We start from the raw sequence: 20,505 nt of genomic DNA, 5'->3' as shown, positions 1-20,505 counted from the left end.
AAAAAAAAAAAAAAAGCAGATCCTGAAGCTGGAGACCTGTGCAGGCTGATGCTATCAGGCTGATTCTGTGTGCTTGGTTCTCTTCAGAGGACTGGGTACCAAGTCAGATTCTGCTCTGGGGCCAGGCTGGCCTCGAACCCGGGTGACCTGTGAGTTGTTTCCATGGTGAGAGCATCAGGTCTGGCCCCTTTAACCTTAGATGTTCTGGGGGAGTTAGAGACCCATCAGATGCCCGGGCGAATTCAGGATGTGATTAGGAAGGACTTCAGTGGTCCTGGCTGAGGCCAGGCATAGCTTCTCTGTCCCATCTCAATTTATGTCCAGCATTCTGGCTCAAGCAATGGCCTTCGGCCCTTGTTAAAGACCCAGAATAGGTCTGATAGGGGCTTGGAGTTGAGTGAGGAACTCATAACTTAATATTATTTTTGGGGAAAAAACAAAAACAAAAATAAAAACCTCACTTGCCTGACTTTCTGGAATCAGGCAGTTCCTTTTGCTGCTACAGTACAGATTTAACAAATTGATGAAAAGTCTTTCCTGGCATTTTAGCTCATCTTTCAGAGACATTTAGGTGTGAGGACTGACTCCAAATAAAACTTTCTTAGGACTTCCTAATACTTTTTGGCACAGCCTTCAAGGCCCTTCACAACTGGCCACCACTCACATATCCAGTGTCTCTCCCCTCACATAATCCACACTCCCCACACTTGATCATAAGCCACACTCGGCATGCGTGCTACTTACCACTTCCTAAACCTGCCATGCGCATTCATGCCGTTCTATGTTTTTTCAGCTGGAACACTTTTGTTATGTCCCCTTTATCTTCCTAGCAAAGCCCTCATGTCCATCTGTTTGAAACAAACTCAAATGTTATCCTGTAAAGTTTGTCCCATCTTGCAGTAGATTGTCACAGAACCTGTGACAATCACTTTTAACACATATTTCAATGCAGTAAAATAATCTGTTTAATTATTTCTTCCCACCACACTCTGAGCTTCTTGAGGGTGGAACTCTGACTTATTCCGCATCCCAGCACTGAGTACTGGGCCTGCCAATGGCTGAGTGCTCAGAACACATGAATAAAAGGAACACGATGGGGCCATGAAGTGAAGAAGAGCAAAGTTTTCTATATCTGGGGCATGTCTCTCAGGGAAAGATTATTTCTTTGGTTTTCTGAAGTAAGTCTCACTAGAGGAATATCATGATACATGTTGCTGAAATAAAGGGGTCTGAAACAAATCAATAATTCCAAATGTCCTGGCAAAAAAAAATATGCTGGCAGTCTGCTAGCTGCAAAGATTGCAGATTTTAGAGGGCAGCTCCTCAGCGAGGTTATCCGCCTCCTTGTCTTGAGTCTCTGGGCCAGCTGGTGATACGCCTGCACCTGCTTTGGGTCAGGCATTCTGATAGTCTCTCTAGGCCCCAGGCTTTGCCTTTGGTAACTGTAAAGGAAGAGGAACACACATGTGGGGTGCCTTGCGGGGCAGATCTAGCCTCTCTGCACTCAACCCCATTTCTGTTCAGTTTCATGGTCAAGGCTAGGCTTCTCTAGGCCAAGAGGGCATGGAGGGTGCCCTGAGCCCAGGACCTTTTAGCAGAGCAGTCAGTGCTGTGCCACATCTCTGCCACTTAGGTGTGCACAGCTGACTTCCTATTGCCCTCATCTGCGTCTCTTTACCTGGGGGCTTCCTCCAGAGCCATGGAAGGTTTTCTCTGCCATGCACAAAGCAGGCCTCATATGCTGGGAATTAACACACCTCAGGAGCAGCCCTGAACAGTGACTTCTGAGAATTGGCATATCAATACTCTAGGACCTTCTTCCTAGCCTCCTTTTGCTCATTTGAGCATAAGAGGCCCCTGCCTCATGGAAGTAGAGAACAGAGATAGTGCAGGCTTCTTTTATTTTAATCTGCTTTAAATCACAACGTGAGACTGATGAGGCATCCTGAAGTGCCTAGCACAGAGCCTGTGTAAATGATCGTTAAATGTACCCTCCCACTCTTAGTCCCAAAGGTAGAAAATGTGTTAAGAGCACAGACTCTGTGGCCAAACTGTCAAATTTAGGATGTCAGCTCTATCACTTGCTAATTGTTTGAACTTGCACAAGTTGCTTAAACTCTTTGTGTCTCCGTTTCATCGTCTATGAAATGGGTTACTGGTAGTACTTAGCTAATAGAGTCCTTATGAGGATTAAATGACTTAACGAAAACAAAGCTCTTAGCAGTGCATTGTGCGTAGAAATTGCCCTATAAGGGGTTGTTAAGTAAATGGATGACTGGTTAGGATGGGAAGAGGGTTGGGGATTAAATATGGAATGACCAAATGGTTAGTGGGCCTTGAGGAGGAGTGATGGTGTCCCATGCCCAAGAAAGTCCCAGAGCAATTTGCTGCAGGCTTGGCTTTTCCAAATAATATAGGAGTCCCTTCTCCCAACCTAAGCACCTTTCTGTGAAAGAGAAGAAGAGACTTCAGACTAATGAACAAATAATAGTACCACTTATTAAGCATTATACCAGGCATTATCTCACCGAACTCTATAGCAACCCTAAGAAGTAAATAACATTATTCCCATCTCAAAAATGAGGCAGCTGAGGCTCAGAGAGGTTAAGTTTTGTGCCCAAAGTCACAAAGCTAATAATCAGCCACACTAGGAATTACACTGAGGTCTTTCTCTCCCCTGAGCCCTTCTCTTTCTGGTCTCCATGACATCTTTCAATAAAAGAAGAAAAACTTGAAGGCTAAGAGCAGAGCACTTGGGTTCTGCTGGTCACCCACGGGATCTTTCCCTTTGAGACTAGATTGTTTGAAAGTGTTGTGTGAGCTGAGGAAAAGAGCCTCAGACCTCCCAATCTGACAAGCACCGACAGCAATCTGGGCTGTAAATATGTGTGCAAGGCCCATTGGGTCTCCTGAGGCGTGAATCAGCCAGGCTGAGGCTGCCGGCTACACAGCCTGAGCAGCAGTGATTTGCAGAAGTACAGAGCTGACTTATAGCCTGTGGGAGCCTTCGCTCTTCCCAGGAGGACATTCAAGGCTGTGCAGGCAGGACTTGGACCACGAGACTGATATTAGTCCCCACTGGTCGTCTAGCATCCAGTGTCTGTGTTCCAAGGAGAAAAAAATCCGCTAGCCTTTCTTCCAGTTGGAGAGCTGCAGGTAAAGGAGAGCTGCCTTCCCAAAGAACCTGAGCTGGTTTAGATGAGGCAGGAAGGATGTTCCAGACAAGGGAGCAGTGAGTGCAAAAGCACTGTGGTACCACTGAGCTTGGTGTGTTTGGGAATGTGATTTGAGCACAGTCTAGAAGAGGAGGCTGAGAAGTAAGCAAGGACCAGGACCTTTGACTCTGTAGGCCAACAGTAATGGTCGGGGCTGGGGGTGGGGTGGGACATGAAGGATGCTCTTACTCTGATAGTTATAGGTAAGCTTAGAATCCTAGGATCTCAGGATCATGGGAGTTAGTGTCTGAGATCTCAGAATCTTGAAATTTTGGACTCAGAATGATAAATTTTTCGACTCTCAGGAGATTTTAAATCATCAAGTTTCTGAGCTAGGCAGCACTCTAAACTCTCCAAGTCTTACACAGAATAAATTAGCATCAAACTTTCAGTCGCCTCCTGGCTTAACTACCAATGACAACTGTTTTTCTCGAGTGCCAGCATATAGGGATAGGAGGATCTGGGCCTGGGACTCCTGGAGTCCCCTTCACCTGATGGGACACCAAGTGGATTTGTTTTCAGCCTGGAATTAACCTGCTGTTAAATGCTGATGCCAGCATTTCCCCAGACTTTGAGTTCTTGGTCACACCCTCCCTAGAAGCTCACAGGGAGCTTACCTACCCAATACTCCTGAGCTGGAGGGGATAGGGCTGGGGCTGGTGCCATGTCCACTCTGCCTGGACGCAGCTGACATTAATCACCCACCATGGCATTTTTAATAAGTCCTGGGGTTCCTGGCCATCAGCGTAGCCAGAGTTATTTTATGCCCTTTAAGTAATTTCACAGCGCTTGGGCTACAGTCTCACCTTCACTTTATAAGAGTTTCCTCCTCACACAGCCCCACGGAGCACAAAGGCAAGCTGGCCCTTTTCTGAGTTCGTTTAGTCCATGAAGACAACTGATTTCTATTAGTCCATTATTCTCATTTTCCTTTTCTGAATTATTTACTCAGTGAAGCAGAGAGCCTAGAGCTCTGGCTCAGGAGGAAGAAGAGCTGGATTCTTTTTCTGGCTGTGCTGATTTCCAGCTCTGTGACCTTGGGCAAGTCTGGGAGTGTCAGGAGTGAAGAAGGTGTGAGCATTCAGAATCCCCTACCGGAAGCTGAAGGACACGGGTGCATAGACCCATACCCAGGCAGGCCCATGGTGGACTCCCAGATTGATTCCGGCAGCCTTTTGTCCTGAGCCCCATGTCGGATTTTTCAGCATGATTGTATGGTTAATTCCAAAGGCAACAAGCACTCTAGGAAACCCTCACCCAATTTAGGCCCTCTTCTCCCATTTCTTGGTTTTGCTTGCTCAGGGATTTGTGTCCCAGAGAAATTGGATTTTTGTATGTGAATACTCCCTATCAGCCTTCCAGTCAAAAAGAAGCTGAGTTTGGCAGTCTAATCCCTTCCCTTGGGTTCTAAGCATACATAGTTGTAAAAAGAGGACATTTTCTTCCTGAAATGAATCAGTGATTATAGAATCCTCTTGGGGCCTGAGACACGTGGCTCCTTTGGCAGGCTGTGGGTCAGAGAGACAAAGAGCAAAGTCTTTAGAGTCAAGCAGATCTACGTTTGAATCCTTACTCATTTCTTACTGTCTGCGTCCTTTGGGGTATGTCATTTAAAGTCTGAACTCTGAGTTTTCTCTTTTGTCATTGAAAATAATATGTGGGCTTGAGAACATGGACTCGATTCAGGGTGCCTGGTTTGCATCTTAGCCCTTCCCCTTCTAGCTCTGATACTGAGCAAATCCCTCCATCTCTCTGTGCTCTGATTTCTTTGTCTATAGCATGGGGATAATAATACTACCTACCTGGAGTGATAATTATGATAGTTGAGAGGATTGAATGAGCAATATATAAAGTGAATTTAGAATAGTATCTCATATATGGTAAGCTCTAAATAAATAAGCATTATCTATAAATGGCATTGTTTGCAGGGTGGTAGTGAGTGAGATTTCAATAAGATGAGAATTTAGAATAATGTACGGTACTTCGCATGTGCTTAATTCATAATTGCTGATTGAATGAAGAGTGGGCTGGGTTGATGTAAAGCACTGAGCACAGAGCCCAATATATAGTAAGTGAGGGAAGTGTCCACAGAAACACAGCCTTTCCGCCCTGGGCATTAGAACCCAGTGTGTTGGAGCTGACTATCGCCCACTGATCGTGCACACTCCTTCCCAACTTCACATACCTCTCCCCAACTCATAGTTAGTGACATCGGGTTAGTAGCTTGAAATCAGCTATGGTGGGAGCATTTACACCGTAGACACTGACAATATAAATCACAGTCTTATTGTTGTTGAGAGAGAGTGAGAGAGAGGGAGAGAGAGAGGGAGGGAGGGAGGGAGGGAAGGAGAGAGATATTGATTAACATCCAACATATTGCTGACTGGCCATTATCTCCCACAATCATCTTCAGAAACTAGTTCTGACCATTTGTTGCAGGATACAGGATCTTTGGGAAAATAAGTCATTTTATAGCAGATAAGAGGGTATTAGTGGATGTTGACAACCTGGCTCTGGAGACCCCACTAAGTGAGGAGTGCACATTTCTTGTGGGTTTTGGTGGTCACCAATGCCTGGCTATGACACAAAAGTGTAGACCCAGAAACAGATGGCTGGGGCTATTATGTGGTAATTTGGGGATTTTCTATAACTTGCCAAGACTAAATTAATGCTTGGAGCTTCCCAGGAAGATTGTGACACTCTGCTTGGACCCTGTAGTCATATTTACATGCCATCTGTGGGGCTCCCAGGTAGAGCCTTTCCTCAAGTCTTAAGTAAGGAGAACAATTTAAGGGCATTCCAAATCTACTTCGGTATCAACTGGCTTTGAAGAAGTGCAGCTATTAAAGGAGCAGGACAGAAGTGCAGCTGTTAAGTGTATTGGACAGAAGAATAAACTCATGGAAGACATTTGCAAACTGCCCAGTATTTGAAAGCTTGTCTGACCTTAAAGAGAGAGGAATGCGCAAACAAGTCTTCCCCGCAGGCTCAGGGCTCAGGTTGGTCTATTCTTCTGGGATCCCAGCTGTCTAAGTCCACCTGAGTCCAGACACCCCCCACTCCAACCCCTGCCCCGCCCCTGCCACACACACACATTCTTCAGGGTATGGGGGTCTGGTGGCATCTATATTTATTTATTTATCAGCTCCTCACAGGAGTGGATGATCAACCAGATTTGACAACCATTTCATCCTAACAAATAATCTCTCTTTTAAAGTGTGTTGACATATCATTTGTGTTTCAATGGCCCTAAATGGCTTTAGAGGAAAGCCAGTTAATCTGATCTGAGGAAGACCAGCTACTGTTCACTCTTAGAGGAATAAACAGAAATGTGCTGTTTTTAATCTTTAAATTAGTGCCATTGGAGACTAGCAATCATTAGCGCTTCTCAGCAGGGGTGTTCACCCTCCCTTCCCAGGGAACGAGGGAGGGGTGGGGGGTGGGCAACAGGCTGGGCTTGTGGGGACAGCACTGAGCCAGAGGAGGGCAGGGCTGACCTGAAACTGTAGGGATAGGCAGAGGGGACAAAAGGTAGTACCCTGTGTTGGGGAGCAGCTGGGGAACTAAAGGGAGACAGTCCAAGGCATCAGTTCCAAAGACAGCCACATGGATAAATGAAAACAGACTGCAAAGTGAAAGGTCTGCACCTGAGAGCAGCAAGACAGAGCCCACGGGCTTAGGAGAATAAGGACAAACGCTATCTGGCCAGGTGGTGGGGAGCCTTTTTCAGACAGAGTCTGAGGCCCTCTGTTGAGGGCTGGAACCTCACATAATTCCAGAGGAGATTCCTTCCCACCCAGTTACAGAGCCAATCTTCATTTATTTCATTTGTCACCAGGCTGCCCATCAGAATCTCACAGGGAGATTCTGTGAAATTCAGAGTCTCTGTTCCCACCCCAAATCTACCAGTTAGATTCTGTGGGGGGCGGCGCCCTGGAACCTGTGTTTTTAACCAGCTGGTTTTTATGCAGGCCAGCTTTTTATCCTAGGGAGGCAATATGCAGTGTAGAGGTAAAGAGTATGGACTTTGGGGACAGCCCAGTTGGGTTTAAATCCTGACTCCACTTCCTACCTGGGTCACATTGTACCTTAATTTCCTTGTCTTCAAAATAGAATGATAATAACGGTAACTATATATAGGGTTGTCCAAAGGCTTAAATGAGATAATATATGCGAAGTGCTTAGAATAACCCCAGTACATCACTTTTATTATTTCCTTTAATAAACATTACTGACCAGTTAAGGTGGAGATGTAGGGATAGAAGGACATGAGCCATTGTGCATACATGTACGTAGGTCAAGGGTGAAAATTCACATGTTTTGGAGGACTAGGCAAGAGTGAAACAACTAGAGGGGACCACAGTGACTTGGCGAACGTATGATTATCTTCGCTGGGTTCTCCCAGAAGCAGACCTTGAGACAGGAGTTGAGGCCAACTCATTTGTCTGGGAGTCACTCCCAGGAAGCAGTGATAAAGATGTGGGGATGTGAGACAGGGCAGAGAAGAAAGCTAACACCGTGGACATCACCGAGGTATTGCTGTGGCCCCCTGGGGCCCACTCCCCTGGGAACCACCAGGAGGCTGTGTAAAACCTGCTTCAGCATTGCCCCACCTGAAGGGAAAGGAAGCTGGGATATATTGGTCTCTTGATGCTGCTGTAGCAGAGGACCACCAACTAGGTGGCTTAAATAACAGAAATTGTCTCAGTTCTGGAGGCTGGGAGTCCAAGATCAAGGTGTTCCTTGGCTTGTAGACGCATCACTCTAATCTATGCCTTTGTCATCACGTGGCATTTTCCCTATGTGTCTTTCTTCATATGGCCATCTTCCCATAAGGATACCAGTTATTGGATTAGAGATTCTCCTACTCCAATATGACGTCATCTTAGCTAATTACTTTTGCAACAGCCCTATTTCCAGATAAGGCCATATCCTGAGGTACTGGGGGTTGAGACTTCAACACATGAATTTTTTTGCGGGAGGCGGGGGGGAACACAAGTTAACCCATAACTTGTGGTCTTTCCCCCCCCAATTCCTATCCCTAATTGATTGAGAACTATCTGCGGAGGTAACTCCAGATAACTTCTGTGGTCAGAGAAACCTTCAGGCAAAGAGAAGGAAGCCAGCAGTGTGTGAGGGGAGGCTAGTGCCTAGGGGGCATCATAGGCAGGAGCATTAAACCCTGTGCAGGCCCTTCCGAGCTTGGCCCCGATGTAGCTGCTCAGATGGCACAGCCCTGAAGCTGGCCAGCCAGCAGCATCTGTTATGGATCCCTTCGAAAGGGGCAGCTTCTACTCTGCTCCGGCCAGCTATCACCAAGCAGGACAAAGAAATATGGCTCTGAGCAGATACACCTCCAGGGCTTCAGTTTGAAATCTCTGCAAAAGTACATGCTCAGACTTCCAGAATGGGGCCTCCGTCACTAATTACAGTAGCCTCCCCTTACGCACAGAGTATTGCTTTCCGTGGTTTCAGTTACCTGCAGTTAGCCATGGTCCAAAAGTATTAAATGAAAAATTCCAGAAATAAACGTACGTTTTAAATTGCACACTGTTCCGAGTAGTGCAGTGTGATGAAACCTCGAGCCATCTTGCTCTGTCCCACTCAGTAGGCGAATCATCCATTTGTCCAGCTTCTCCACACTCTGTAATGCTACCCAACCATTAGTCACTTAGTAGCTGTCTTAACCAAGATCAGTTTTTAAAAAGAAAGAGAGACCACACTCATGTAAACTTTATTATAGTGTAGTGTTAACAATTGTTCTATTTTATTATTGTTGTCGTTAATCTCTTCCTGTGCCTAATTTATAAGTTAAATTTTATCATAGGTATGTTTGTATAGGAAAAAAACATAGTATATATAGGGTTTGGTACTGTTTACTGTTTCAGGCATCCACTGGGGGTTTTGGAATAGTCCCCAGCAGATAAAGGAGGACTCCTGTAAGAGCTATGCAGTTTCTCCAACTCAGTCCTATGGACATTTTGAACAGGATAATTATTTATCATGTAGGGCTGTCCTGAGCATTGCAGAGTGTTTAGCAGCGTCCATGCCAAGTAGCACCCTCCCAGCTATGCACCACGTCCTGTTTCTCAGACCCAGGAGGCCTGTTATTTAAGAGGCCTCAGAGTCTGGGAACACTGAATCAGTTTCTGAGATTCTTTTTCAAAAATCTCTCCTTCTCCCTCTCCTTCCCTCTCCTTCCCTTTTCCTTCCCCTTCCCCTCTTTCTCTCCCTCTCTCCACTGTCCCCTCTTTCTTCCTCCCTTCCTCTTTCCTCCACCCCTCCCCCACTCAGTGGAGTACATCGCATACCTTTTAAACATCCAGTAGAATGAAAGTTCCATAAGGACTGTCTTGCTCACAGTTATTGCCACAGCAGCTAGATCAATACCTGGTATGTAATGAATGTTCAATGTTTTTTGAATGAATGAATGATGGGTGGCCTGTCCCTTCACTCCTACTTGCCCCAAGCCTAGAGCAGACATGGGAAAGATCACCTGAGTCTCTAGGGAATGACGAGGCGCTGGACCTGGTTCTCCACAGCAAGGCCAGGCTGGCCATTTTGCAAGAGTGCTTGTGCAGCAGCTTTCCGAAGTGCAAAGCCCATCGGGCATCAATTTCCTGATTCTTTATTTTCCTTTACACAAAAGATAAAGAGTATCTCATTAGGTGTTTAAATCAAATTAATAGCCATTGGTATCAGACTTCTGCTCAGCCCGCCGTTTCTTTTGGGGTGATCTTGTGGAGCTAATCACTTTCAATGGGAACAGTACAGGGGACATATATAGGGAGGGAAGAAAGGGCTCTGTGTGACCAGGCCGGTGAATTTCGCATTTTTACTTAGCATCTAAGTCTGAAGGAGGCAAGCAGTCTGCACTTAGCTAGCTCTGGGGGAGAGCACCACATGGAGATGATGGAGAGTGGCCTGTGACCTCCTAAGAGTCTAATGGTGTTTCATCAGCATGGCTCCTGGGCATGCTGATTTACAGAGGTCATCCAGATACCAGCAGAGCAGGGATTTGTGGACAGCAGGAGAGGGCTGGAGGAGCAGCATAAGCAGGATAACACCTGGCCCCTTGCAGGGTGCAAATTGTATTTCTCTGTTAACGCTGGGTATCTACAGCTCCACCATTGATTCTAAATTTGGCAAAGTCACAGAGAGCAGACTCCCCACCTCCCCTTTCCCCAATACATTAAAACAAACATGAAATATGGCCTTCCCCTTCTTTTCACAATTATACTCCTGTCATGCTCTACCAAGACACTTCATTAAAAGTTATTTATAGGTATTTCAAAAAATAATTAAAGATAGCTTATGTAGGCAAAAGAAAGGTGAAAGACAATGCAGCTTTTAGGCTAGAACTTAAAAATCAAAGCTTTAGTGAAAGTAGAGAAGCAAAAATGCTGATAGACTCATCTGATTAGTCATTATATTTGTCTCCGAGCTTCCTGGAAGCTTTGACAAAAAGTTAAATATGATGGGTTTTGTGTTCGTGTTTAGGTTTAAGGAAAAGCACAGTTCTTTATGTTTTTTGAGTTAAGTTCTGAGAGGTATTTATCATATACATTATGTATAATATGTAACAGGTGATATCTTAGACAATAGTTTTCCAGCAAATGCAGAAGTGCTTTTGAGATAGTTCTTTCCTGCTCTAACAATTGACAATGGTTAAAGGAAAACATGAAACCCTTATTAGGTAAATGTACTTTGCAAAGACTGAGCCAGTTTATCCAGGGTATTTTAGGCCTTTTAAAATTTTTTGATAGCAGTTGTTTGGTTAGGGATAAGGGAATCCTCTCTTCTAATCAGTAGCCAATATTTGGGATGCAGCCGGCTGAGAACATAATTTTTCTCTAGCTGATCCACCAGAAACCTTTATTCTAGTTCACTGTTAACAGAGCTCAGAAGTACAAAAGGGCAAGCAGCTCCTACAAGAAACAAAGGCTTTTCATCTCTTGCTGCCACCTTCTAAGCTGGCTCTTCTGTGTCTGACTTCATTTCCTGTGCGTCAGGAGTTCACAATCTTATTTTAACCCTAGCATCATACCAGAACAATAGATCCTGTTTTGTTAGCCTCTGTGTATAACAAACCACTCCAGAAGTTAGACGCTTAAAACAGCAACTATTCATTGTTTCATTATTCTGCAGTAAGGGCTGGGATCACAATTCTGCAGTAAAAGCAGCTTGTCTCTGCTCTACAAGGTGTCAACTGGGCTCCTCGCCACCTCCCTGCCCCCACCCCAGTTTGTAATTAGCTGGTGGCAGAAGGATCTGAGATGGTCTCATTCACTGCCTGGGGCCTCAGTGGGGTAGGCTGAATGACTGGAGACTCTAGGCCTCTCATCCACAAGAAGGCTGGCTTGGGCTTCCTTACTAAGATCAGCAAGAGAAGCAGAACCTGCAAGGCCTCCTAAGGTCTGGGACTAGGACTTGCAAGGTGTCCCTCCTCCTGTACACTGTTGTCATATGGTCAGCCCAGATTCAGTATGTGAGGCAGCTTTACAAGGTTGTGAATTCAGAGAGGTGGGAGTCATGGGGGAATTATTTGGTGGCAATTGTCCACAACCATGTCCTATCAATACCACAGTAACAGTGGTCCCCACAGGCAGTGATTCTCATTGGGGGTGTGGAGGGGTGGTCATTTGGTGCTAGCCCAATACTTACTCCCAGTTCTGGGTACTCACCACTTAACTACCAAATATGAAGCTTTATGGGCTAACTTTTTCAAAAAATGTCTATGAGGGATGGACTTCAAAATGATGAAACAGTAAACGTTTTAAGAGGTTTCCTGGCAACCTCACTTGAGGACCTTGTAAGCATGGGGTGCACTGAGTTATGCCACTTTTTGGCCAACTTCCTGACATTTGTGACAGTGGCATCCCCAGGCCTCCCCAGTCAGCTGTGTAATCTGAGCTCACAGGTTCATTTTCCTGTTAGCTAAAGTGAGATATGCAGCATGTTGGTGGCAGCCCAAAAGTCAGCTGAATTTTCTCCAAGTTGGAATGAGAACACCTGACATCCCCCACTAGCCCTGGACCTTGAGGAGGGTCAGACTGTTTAAAAGAGTGACTTGAATGACAATAAAGTTCATATATGCATCATTTGCAGAACCTGGAAAACTGAAAGGCCTAGATAACATATACTGAATAACAGAATCAGGGAAAAAACATTTTGACTTTGGAGATACAGTGTGAATCTTTAAAAAGGTTGAATTAAAGAGGAGTAAATGTAAGATCCTGTGTTTCGGCTCAGAGCACACATGTGCATGCATGCACACATACACACATGCATGCATGCAACTACCCACACATGTACCCATGATGAAATGGGATGAACAAGGCCCGACTTAGCAGCATCGTGTGAAAAGAACCTGTAGGTGTGTGCTTCCAGTAAGCTCAAAAGTAAGCAAAGTTAATGTGACCTAAACTATGTGAATTAGGGCAAAGATTCTGGAATAAGGGAGGTGATTAATTCTTTTTATTCTGTGTAGCCCATTTTACTCCAGAAGTATTAGGCCAATTTCTAGTTTAAGGGTGTTAGAGAAAAGCTAACATATTTAGAGAGAAGTTCAAGACGGTAAAAGAGCTTGAACTCCTGAGATATGAGGAAATGTAAGGAGGAACTAAAGACATTTAGACCTAGAGAAATCCTCAGCATGGGCTGAAGGATGGTCTTCAACTCTAAATGGTTGTCATGTGGAAGAAGGAATTGATCTGCCCTCTATGGCCACAGAATAAGGCTTGGACTACTGAGTGGATGGTTGAGGGACCCTGGCATTTGGAAGACAAAAGCGAAAAAAGGACATCTCACAGTTGGAGTGGTCGGTGAGGAATGGACTGCATAGAGGTCCCTGCCACTGCAGGGGCTGGAAGATCACGCATCAAGATAGACAGAGGGGATTCAAACCTGAGATGGGTAATTGATTCAAAACTAACTTTAGAATCCTGTCAACTAACTCTGAGGTCTTGTGATTCATAGAGACTTACCCAAAGTCACAGAGCAAGTTAATAGCTGTCCAAAACCAGAGTCTCCTGCCTCCCTTTCAGTATTTCTGCCTTGGATGCCCAGTTTCCTCACCTCCTCGATGATGACTCAAAAAGCAGTCTGGGGACCACATCTTACCTATCTAGTCAGCCTATTTGTTTGTCCAGCGTCATGTATAAAAAGATTTGAAGTCACCATCTACGGGAGGGCATGCCAAATCTGGCAGTGGCCACCATGCCTCATTGTCTTCCCTGGTATGAAGCCTTTGTACACGTTTATATCTCCTGCTTGGTCCCCCATGGCCTTGCTGCTTGCAGACTTCCAATCTAGGCAGGACAGAACAGGAAACTTCTAACCTAGGAGTAGGGCAGAGCAGGAAGAAGTGGTCCTGGGCAAAAGCATATGATGAGGGCTTTGTCAGCCAGAGATGGATCCTCAGATTTCTTGGGATGGTCAGCTCCCGCCTCCCTTACAACTCCCAATGAGATGGAAACTGTGAGGAAGGAGGGAGGGAAAGAAGAAAAAGAGCTAACTTTTTTTTTAGCATCTACTATGTTACGTATTTTTCACACACTAATTTTATTTAATCCTCATAACAACCATATTAGTTTCCTAGGACTGCAGAGTACAAAGTACCACAAACTGGGTGCCTTAGAACAACAGAAACTAATGGTCCCCATTCTGGAGTACAAAACCAAGGTGTCGGTACTCTAAAGGTGGTAGGGGAAGGGCCTGTCCCTGGCCTCTCTCCTAGCTTCTGATAACCTCAGGTGTTCCTTGGCTGGTAGGTGACCATCTTTCTGTCTCTCCTCTTGCCTTCCTTCTGTGCATGTCTCACTTTGTATCAATCAGTCATATTGGATTATGGCCTAATGACTTTATCTTAATTCGATTAAATCTGTAGGCTCTATTTTCAAATAGGGTCATATTCTGAGGTACTGGGGGTTAGACTTCTACATATCTTTTGGGGAGATACAATTCAATCCATAACAGTCCACCCCCCAGTTCCCCAAAATTCATGTCTTTTCCACATGTAACATAAATTCACCCCATCCAGACACCCTCCTAGACATCAAGAACTGGTTCAGTAACAAGCCCAGGATGAATACATGGAAAACAGACTTAAAATGCACAGTAGTTGACTCCAGCCACTGTCCTCTTTCTACTACACCGTGCTACTGCCACGAGACAGGCCTACTGTGTGCCAGGCACTGTGCCAGATGCCTCATGTCCTTTTATCACACTTAGTGGGCTGCTTATCTGGTGGGGCCCCAGACTGGGCACCAAGGGACATGGATCTCCTTCTGTCCCCTGATAAGGATGAGGCCCAGCCCAGGTGGATCTGTCCCAGGGCCTGAGTATGGGTAGGCTGAGAAGATGGGAGGAAGGTGGTTGAGGGGCAGATGCTGGAGAACACAGGACAAGAGTAGAAATCGAGTTCTGAGTAGGTGCCGTGATTACAGGTTGAAGATCGAGCCCACTCAGGTCATCATTTTGGGGAAGGGAGCTGTCATAGCTTGTTGCCTGAGCTGCTGTGGAAAACTCAATGAATGTGCCTATTGTGCTCTCACAAGCTGAAGGGAGAGGGGGCCCTGTTCTGTTGCTGCAGGCTCCACTTACAGCTGTAAAGAAGCAGGGGAATAAGATGCCTAGCCAGGCCCAGCAACAAACAGCAGGCAACAAACCAATGGCAACTGCTCACAGGGCACAACTCGTGGTCATATGCTTCCCGCAAAGATGGAGATCCAGGAGGAGTGAGTCCTGGGCTGTAATCTTCACAGATGGGGCTTTCTCTGGAGATTCGGGGAGGACTGGTGGAGGGCACTGGGGATAAAGGAGGCCGCGGGGCTGATGAGAACAATGTGGCTTTTGCAGTCATAAGACCCGGCTCGAAACCATACCCTGCCACTTACAAGCTGCATGGCGTTGAACAAATTGATAAATCCTTCTGAGCCCCGTTTTCCCATGGGCTTCTTGTGAAGATTAAATAGATGATGGATGTGAGGAGTGTGATCCTGTGCAAGTTGCTGGACTCAGGTTTAATAAATACTGTTTTTGCCTCTTATTTTTCACTTCAAAGTTGAGCTGCGCTGGCCATCCTGGGGCGGGGTGGGGTGAGGGACGCCAAGGAAGACCTGGGGAGGGGAATGGACCCTCCAGCCTCTCTCTGGAGGTCATTTTGCCCTAAAAGGGTGAATGTTTTGATCGTCCCCTGCCCCCATTATGCTAACGATACATTTTCTCCCTGACAGAGGAACTGAAGGAGAAGCTGACAGAGTATGTGGATAAGGTGAATGACCAGAAGCCGGGCTTCATCAAAGTGGTGCGTCACAGCAAGCAGGAAGGGCTCATCCGCTCCAGGGTCAGCGGCTGGAGGGTGGCCACTGCCCCCGTGGTGGCGCTCTTTGATGCCCATGTGGAATTCAATGTGGGCTGGTAAGTGCCCATAGGAGAGGAGGGTGACTCCCAGTGTGGTCCAGGGGCTTTGGCTCAAATAGATGCGAAACGTGCTGGGATCTCAGTTATGGTTGTAGAAAGCAGGGAATTCTGGGAATAGGTGAGAGCCAGATGTGTGAGTGACGTAGGCAATAGGACTGGCCCTTCAGGGTAGGGAAGGGCCCGGGGTCAATAGGTCAACACACAGTATCTAAAGGGTATGGTGACATCAAGTATGATTCCAGTCCTAGAAGACACAGGTGCCTTGGGCTCCCAAAAATGTCAGGCCAGAGGTAGCACAGAATCTCAGACTCTCCCATTGGGAGAACTAGGTCTTAGAAAAACCTTTCTTTCTCTGGTCAGGGCTGCTCAGGTGCTGCGTGGGGCAAGAGAACAGATACAAGGCCTCAGTGGCTACAGCCGAGCGGGGTGGGGGTACCTGATGCCAACATCCCTGCTGGCCAGAGGGTGTGCTGTGGCCCATGTGTGCGGCTTTGCAGAGAGCCTGGGCATGGGAGGCCCAAGCTCTGGGGATGACTGAGTGTACCACCCTACTAACCACTGTGCCTGATGGCACCAGGGTCTGCTCTCCTTCCCAGACTCCAGGTGCCATCGTCTGCCTCTCCAGAGTGGGATGAAGAGCGCCCTTTAGCAGGAAAGAGCAGCCAGGCATGCACGCAGCATGACTGGATTGGGGCATATTTTTATATAATAAGCCAAATTAAGACGACAGTGCAGCCATTTTTTATAGTAGAAGTTTCTGCTTGCCATTTGTGACTATTTAAAAAGCATTTTCATTGGATTTATGGCCACAAGAGGAGAGGGACACCTACTATTTCAAGCTGATTCGAATAAACAATTATGCAACAAATGCATTATTAATGAGAAGCTTATCATTCCTGTCTACAAACACTTTAATCACCTGATGCCCATAATGGCCTCCCGACTGCATGGAAGCCAGACCCCCCACCTCTCCTTGGGCAGTGGGAATACCTGGGATGGGGGTGGTGCAGCTGGAAGGACCGAAGCAGCATGAAGTCCTTTTGTTCTCACCTCTGCGTCTCTGCCATCCTCATCTGCCTTTTTCTCCTTGTTAATGCACTGAATTTTAGCAAAACCAAAGCCCAAGTTGAAAGCTTCCCATGGAACCTCAGATCTGTTTCTTTCTTCTTTCTTAAGTCTTGATTCCCACCTACCCACCCCCCCCAATTGGAAAAAGGGAAAATGAACAGACATAAGGATCTAAGGCACTTAGAATTTCTCAGCTCAGCCCAGGAGATGCTGGAGTGGTCAGGCCTTTTGCCAGCCCAGAGTATGGGAGAGGAGAGGTTGTTAGGGCCTTCTTCCCAAAAGGGAGATCAGCAATCCCCTGGAAGAGGTGTTCCTTCCTCTTTCCGCAGGGGAGGGAGCATTAGGAGTTGCCGATCTGATGTCTCCCCGCCATGGAAGCAGTAACCCCTCTCTCCCTCCTTCCTGCTCAGGGCTGAACCTGTGCTCACCCGAATAAAAGAGAACCGGAAACGGGTCATCTCACCATCCTTTGACAACATCAAATATGACAACTTTGAAATAGAAGAGTACCCGCTGGCCGCCCAAGGTTTTGACTGGGAGCTGTGGTGCCGCTACCTAAACCCCCCCAAGGCCTGGTGGAAGCTGGAGAACTCCACGGCCCCGATCAGGTAAAGCATCCTCACCTTGTCTTTCAGGCAAGGGCTCCCCTCCCAGCCCAACCCTTATTCCCCAAACTCCAGCCCCATTATGGGATATTGGGGTAGGGTGAAGGGATGATGGTGGGAAGAAATTAAAAATGACCTTTGGTCACTGCTTACAGGCTCTGATGATTCCTTTGAAAAGAGCTATGGCCCTCAGAATCCATTCAGAGGCTCAGGATTGCTCATTCCGACACATCATTGTGGGACACCTGACAGATGCCAACCACTCTGCTGGGTCCTGGGGATCCAGAGTGGTTAAGACTTGATTCCTGACCTGAAAGCCTGGAGTCTAATGAAGGCAAACAAAATAACTAGAACAAAATAATTGAAATAACAAATTATTCCACCACGCTGGTGGAAAACCACAGGGAAAGTGGGGAGAATCGTTTTCAAAGAGTATAGCATTTGCACCTGTTTTTAAGGGCAAGTAGGAGATTACGAGATTGGGACAGGGGCACCTATATTTAAAGGAACAGAGTGAGTTCACGGGCATAGAGGAAGTTCAAAGGGGCTGAAAGGTGGCCCCAGGCCATGAGACTGGAGGAATGGAGAGGCAGGACCAGATTCTATGGTACCTTGTATGCCTTGCTGATGACGTTTGAGCTTATTCTGTAAAATTCAGGCAAAAAAAGGTTTCAAAATGCATTAGAAAGATCCCAAACTATTTCAGACTTTGCTGCCACCTTCATAGACAATGGAACGACTCTTCTGTGCAGCCTCTCTTTTATGTGTCAGGACTCCTGAAATAGCCCTCTCCACCATCCTTATTTCTGTCTGGTTAATCACAGATCAGGTGCCTTTATGTTGCCTGCAAAGTCTTGCCTGTTAAACAGACAGCACCAGAAGGTGGCCTAGGGGACAGTTCCTAGAATGAAAGAGATTAGAAACTGATGTTGCTTTGTATTACATGAGGGAGAAAGATTATGAAAAATTTAATTGAAAGTGGGTGATTATTATCTAAGATCATATTTTCCTTGCCAGAAGAAAAAAAAAAAAAACTGTATTCATATTTAAAACAAGATAGAAGAGAATTTCACTTGGCTTTCCCATGGTTATCTTTGTCACTTATCTGTTAGGCCCCTGCCACAATTTTATGTTGTTAAATATTTGTTCGGAGGTCACTGTGTGCAAGGGCCTTTTGCACACATGGTCTCATTTGCTTCTCATCATAACCTGTTGGAATGCTATTAGAGAGACATACACCGTCATGCAATAAGCATTCTTGCAGAGGGCTGCGCTGATAACAGCTGCTTCTGTTCTGCTCATCTCTAAATGTATCAACCTGGTCTTAGTAAACCTGCATTCTGGACCCTTCACAGAGAATATCACCTCAACGTCAGATTTTCCACCACTGAATTTTTATAAAAAACTTGGCTGAGAGAAATCATATTAATGGAAGATTTTTGGGAGAACATTCCTGGTTTTATCCCTAGATAAAGACGGCCCCAAAGAAAGTTGTGACTTAGACAAATTTCTCTTGCCCATCTCAGCTCCCGTTTCCTTGGAGCTATGCTATAGTGCTTTGTCCACACATGACATAAGCTATAAAAAGAGCCCAGAGATATCTTTTATTGCATTCTAAAGGGATCTCTTTGAGGTGGTTGTTCACTACGTCCTGAAGTGACCTTTTTAAAAAGACTGACAGGAGAAATTTGTTTCAAATTCACTGCTAGTCAAAGAAAGCCCCGAGGAACTAATGTGGCATTTCCGCGTGGTAACCGTGAATCTTATTTTTAAGACCACGTATGTTCGTTTTCACCTCAGCCACCAGGAAGCTCAGCATCTACTTTGTCGGTCCACTTTAAGAACCGTGAAAGAGGACCTAATGCTCACGTGCATTCTAACTGCAGCCCCCGATTTTCTTGTGAACTTTTGGCCTTTTTAGACATTTATCTACTTCATTTTTCAGTATATATTACATTTTCTTGTAATCTATTTCTAATTTGCGGGGGGAGGATAAGACAAAGTATAAATCAATACCTTTCAGGTTAATTGGGTCAACTTAATACCCTAGCCGGTCGATACGTAATAGACTGTTCAACGTGGCCCATGCTTGTCCCAGAGTAACTGTTTTGGATTCTGTTTGTCCTTGACTGGGTCTGGCCATGTGGGGAAGACCCCTTCCTGCATGTCCAGGAGCTCCCTGCCATGTGCCGAGGAAAAGACTGGAGCCCCGCTCTGCCCACCTGCTGGGCTGATGTTTTTACATCACCACAATTTAATAAGGAGATTCCCTGGGCTTCTTCAGTGTGCAAGTGCATCTTTTTTTTTTTTTTTTAACCCCTTTGACCCCATCTACCTCCCACTTCCCCTTCCCCAACTAACTTCTTGTAACCACTAGTCTATTGTCCATGTCCATAAGTCAACTGCATCTTTTTAAATGATCTTTCGAATACCAGTTATGTCCCAGAGATTTTCAAGTGCTTTGCATTATTTAATCCTTGTGAGGTTATAGCTGATTCTAATTTGTAGATACAGGACCAGCGGCTCAGAGAGGCTAGGGAACTTCTCTCAGAGGCACAGCCAGAACAGGGATTTTTCCCATAGCAGCCACCTCCGAGGCTAGAGTCAGGCTTTCCCAACCAGAGCAGGAACTCGGTCTGCTTTAGGAGCAGTGGGTTGAGGTGGATAGACCACCTGAGGTCTATGGAAGGTGAAGCCATTCTGAGTAAAGTGTTGCGGTTTGAAAGGAGTGGCAAGGACCCTGGGGCACCAGTCTTTACCTGAGCAGCCTCCTGCGTCAGCATTCTTCAAAGAAATGACCTGCGGAATAGCTGTTTCTCCACTTTGATGAGTTTCCAGTTTCAAAGATGGGTCCATTTGCATGTGGCTATCAGTTTTCTCATCGCTGAGGAGTCTTCATTTCTCCTTTATCTTTCTTTTCCCCTCAAATCCTCAGCCACCAGCTGATAAAATGCTACACAAGGGCTAGAAATGGTAACGGTGTGCAGTGAAACAATTCACAGTCATTTGTGTAAGAATGCTCCCAGCAGAGAAGCAGCCCACACATGCTCATGCTGATTCACCTAATGCGGATCACTCCTTGGGAAGTCCTGTGCTGGCATCTACACATAGCCCGTGAGCCCCGCACTCACACGCTCACTCAGGAAAGGCCTTCTAGCTGCTAGACCTACTAGCTGTGGATGTGTTGTTCCAGC

The 20,505-nt window shown here is 46.0% G+C and overlaps 1 protein-coding gene across 3 annotated transcripts in view; it reads left to right on the top strand.

Moving 5' to 3' along the window:
* The window catches only part of GALNT18 (polypeptide N-acetylgalactosaminyltransferase 18), a 321,263-nt gene that overhangs the window by 213,658 nt on the left and 87,100 nt on the right, over positions 1 to 20,505 (top strand). For all 3 annotated transcript variants that reach the window (XM_006905641.3, XM_025038552.1, XM_025038555.1), the window contains exons 4-5: positions 15,452 to 15,635; positions 17,117 to 17,314. In XM_006905641.3, coding sequence (XP_006905703.1) covers positions 15,452 to 15,635; positions 17,117 to 17,314 — 382 coding nt within the window. The remainder of the gene's footprint in view (positions 1 to 15,451; positions 15,636 to 17,116; positions 17,315 to 20,505) is intronic.

This window comes from Pteropus alecto, unplaced genomic scaffold, assembly GCF_000325575.1.
Source record: "Pteropus alecto unplaced genomic scaffold, ASM32557v1 scaffold461, whole genome shotgun sequence".
NCBI lineage: Eukaryota > Metazoa > Chordata > Mammalia > Chiroptera > Pteropodidae > Pteropus > Pteropus alecto.
Note: the sequence above shows the minus strand (reverse complement) of the source record. Positions and strands in the feature narration are given on the sequence as shown.